The sequence below is a fragment of the Ananas comosus genome, linkage group 17 (assembly GCF_001540865.1).
Source record: "Ananas comosus cultivar F153 linkage group 17, ASM154086v1, whole genome shotgun sequence".
NCBI classification, from domain to species: domain Eukaryota; kingdom Viridiplantae; phylum Streptophyta; class Magnoliopsida; order Poales; family Bromeliaceae; genus Ananas; species Ananas comosus.
This window is the reverse complement of record NC_033637.1, coordinates 5,035,197-5,038,528: the sequence shown is the minus strand read 5'-3', so window position 1 is coordinate 5,038,528 and position 3,332 is coordinate 5,035,197. Positions and strand designations below refer to the sequence as shown.

The 3,332-nt window shown below is 35.5% G+C and overlaps 1 protein-coding gene across 1 annotated transcript; it reads left to right on the top strand.

Moving 5' to 3' along the window:
- LOC109722805 (probable WRKY transcription factor 75) lies at positions 280–3,090 on the top strand. The gene is made up of 2 exons (XM_020250951.1): positions 280–822; positions 2,639–3,090. The coding sequence occupies exons 1-2, from the start codon at positions 458–460 to the stop codon at positions 2,817–2,819; spliced, it is 546 nt and encodes a 181-aa protein (XP_020106540.1). The 5' UTR covers positions 280–457; the 3' UTR covers positions 2,820–3,090.

Here is a 3,332-nt window from a genome sequence, read left to right as displayed (position 1 = left end):
CTTTTGAATATTACAGTGCCCATCTAATAAACTAGGTAATAATTTCAAAACTCCTTTATAATAAATATGGTGTATAAGATGTACATTGCACGCGATGCATCCAATCTCTCTCTCCCTCCCTCTCTCTCTATCTCTCTCTCTCTCTCTCTCTCAACGTGGACTAAAATGGAGCAGATACAGACGAGGACCGATGTGGCTGCCACTAACCTCTTTTTTCCATGCTATTTCCATTTTATTTATTTTTTCCGCTTTATTAACCCCTCTTTGTTTACGTGCCGTTTACGACACCACCCCCACCCCCCTCTCTCTCTCTCTCTTTCCACCTTCATTTAGATGCCGCCATTAGCTCCCACCACAATTCTTAAACCTTTGCTCTCCTTTTAATTATTTATTGCACTCCTTTACATTCCCATCACCTTCCTCGTCCTCTCTCTCTCTCCCTCTCTCTCTCTCAAACATGGAGAACTACTCCATGCTATTCCCACCACAACCACCTTCTTATTCTTATCTAACTTCACACTTCCCTCATCAGCACATCCCAGCAAACAATATGGTGCATGACACCCGAGTGTTGGGAAGCGCCGGAGTGCTGCAAGGAGAGAGCAACGTAGGCGCAGCAGCGGAGGCGAGGGATCAAGCATCGAAAGCTGCTCGAATGGAGGAGGGGGGGGCCGAGAGCGAAGCGAAGCGGCGGAAGGGGGAGAAGAAGGTGAGGAAGCCTCGCTACGCTTTCCAAACGAGGAGCCAGGTTGATATCCTTGATGATGGTTATCGTTGGAGGAAATATGGGCAAAAAGCTGTGAAGAACAACAAGTTCCCTAGGTCTCTCTCTCTCTCTCTCTCTCGATCTCTCTCATGTTTATTTTTCACTTTGAGAAAATTGATGCATGGTGCGATGAGCATGCATGGAATCCACTAAAATCATTTGTCCCATGCACTACTATTGCCATCACTAACATGGGGCCTTGTATTAATGGAAAATCCAACTAATATAGATACCCAAATACAGCATATTATTAAAGATGTCTGAATAAGTTATCCACAACTCGATCATCATGATTTTTTTCAAAATAGTGCACTTCACTTTAATGATCTAAAACTGTACATACATACGTCTTATTCTAGATCATCCAACCACTAGTTATCGATCGTATTCCTGCTGAGATATTCGTATAGTTGGATAGAACATATAGTCTCTCGATCGAAACTCATTGTGGTTATTTGAATGTGCAAAATCATGGTTCTCTAATAGCTAGTTTTTTGAGAAATGCTGAACACTAGCTACTTGATTAATTTTTCTTGGCTTTTCTAATGAGAGCAATTGCGTCATCAAATTAAAAGATAGTAGGTGAGGCTGTAACCATCTTCCAGAGATTGCTTGTATTGATTTAGATGATATCCTCCGTGTCCTCATGACAAGGACATTATCACATGAATTGTTTGGGTGGTCACCCTTCAACTAATAGTATTTTGATGGTAAGTTTTTTTGACCAAGAATAATCTAATTGTTCATTTTCCCTTTGTATATTTTACCGCCCTTTCCTTCTAGAATATCCCTAGCTAGCTATGAAGAGTCTCTTTCTTCTTCTTTCTTTTTTTTTTTTTTTTCTTTTTCTTCCTCTTTTACGAAAGCTATATATAGGAGATGGAAATTGTTAAATGAAACTTTGCCCTAACTCTTTATCTTTGTATAAAATTGGGAAACCATGCATGCGTGTTATTCTTGCATTAATATTACTAAAAATATGGAAAGAGTAAAACTAGCTAGCTATTTAAGTTGGCGTTACCATAGAAACAAAATATATAATTAAACCAGAGAGATGCACTTAATTTTTTTATCTCTTCCTGTTTGTGATTAAATTGTTAAGCCATTTTGTCAATAATACTATTTCAAAGATTATTTCGTACGATATTCATCAATTAGTTCGAAGACATTTGTTAACAAGAAAACTCCTCGCACAATCGAAATAGTATGATCAATATTAAAGTTACTATCTACTGCTCAAACGAAAGTTTGCATTTCTCTTCTTTTCTTCTTTAGCATAAAAATGTTCTATCTTTCTACAGTACCTCTGCTATATTTTTCATTATTTTTTTTCTCTTTTTTTTTCTTTAACTAATTTTGATCATGTACATGTTATTTAAGCGACATTGACAAATTATCAAGGGCTTAAATTGTTCTAGTTACCGCCTTTCATGAAAGTGAGGTAGATGAAGGTCGATCCTAATGTTGACATAGATAACTATCTAAAATGCTTTGCTCTTAATTAAATTACTTCAGTTGAAACGAGAATCTTATATATGATCCTCTTCATTTGACACAAATAATAAAAAGATCGAGTATTATTCTTTGAAGGAAAATATCTAAAGAGTTCTAATTTATAGGAGCTCGCAACTTCACTAAGGACAACATGGACTACATAGAACCATGATATCAACAATACATTGAATTATTTATAACTTGAAAAAGAAAAAAATGCTTCACATCTTAATACATGCACCATTCATATATCAAACTAAGTGCCAATGAAATAGCTTAATCAATAATATTCTTATGTTGGTTCAATAACCTAAAAATATTTTTATGTTGTTGTTGCCTCTTCTTATTCGATTCTTATCATTCCGCATGCGCATGCAGAAGCTACTACAGATGCACACATCAAGGCTGCAACGTGAAGAAGCAAGTGCAACGGCTATCGAAGGACGAAGGGATCGTCGTAACCACGTATGAGGGAATGCACACTCACCCCATAGAGAAGGCCAGTGATAATTTTGAACATATATTAAGCCAAATGCAGATCTACACTACTAGCTTTTAGTTACCTTCCATGATAAAAAATATCGGGAATTAATTATTTGTAAAGAAGAAAACTATAGTGTTGCTGTTAAATAATAATTAGAATTTCCATTGATCTCAGCAATCATACTTGTTTTTCTTTTTTCTGTATAATAGTACAGATCATTATACAGTTCTCTTTTTTCCTTTTTTTTTTTTTTTTTGGTTTTCAGTGTGTGTAAATGGACAAACCACATGTGGCTAGAACCCTGAATTGTGCAAGTTCAAAGTAATGGCGATTTACTGATCGATAAATGTCGTGATTTATTCACAGAAATTAGCTTGGTTGATTGATATATATTACTTCACATAGTAACTTAATTTTATAAATAAACCATTGCATGTTTGATGCGACTTATTTGTTGATTTTTCAAATAAACAAGAAATGTATATAGTTTTGAGAAACCAACGTGCATGCACAAATACATCAAGCTTGTAAAGTACTTTAACCTATGGTACATTTTACTTCTATAATATTTCATGGGTTTCTTAAAGT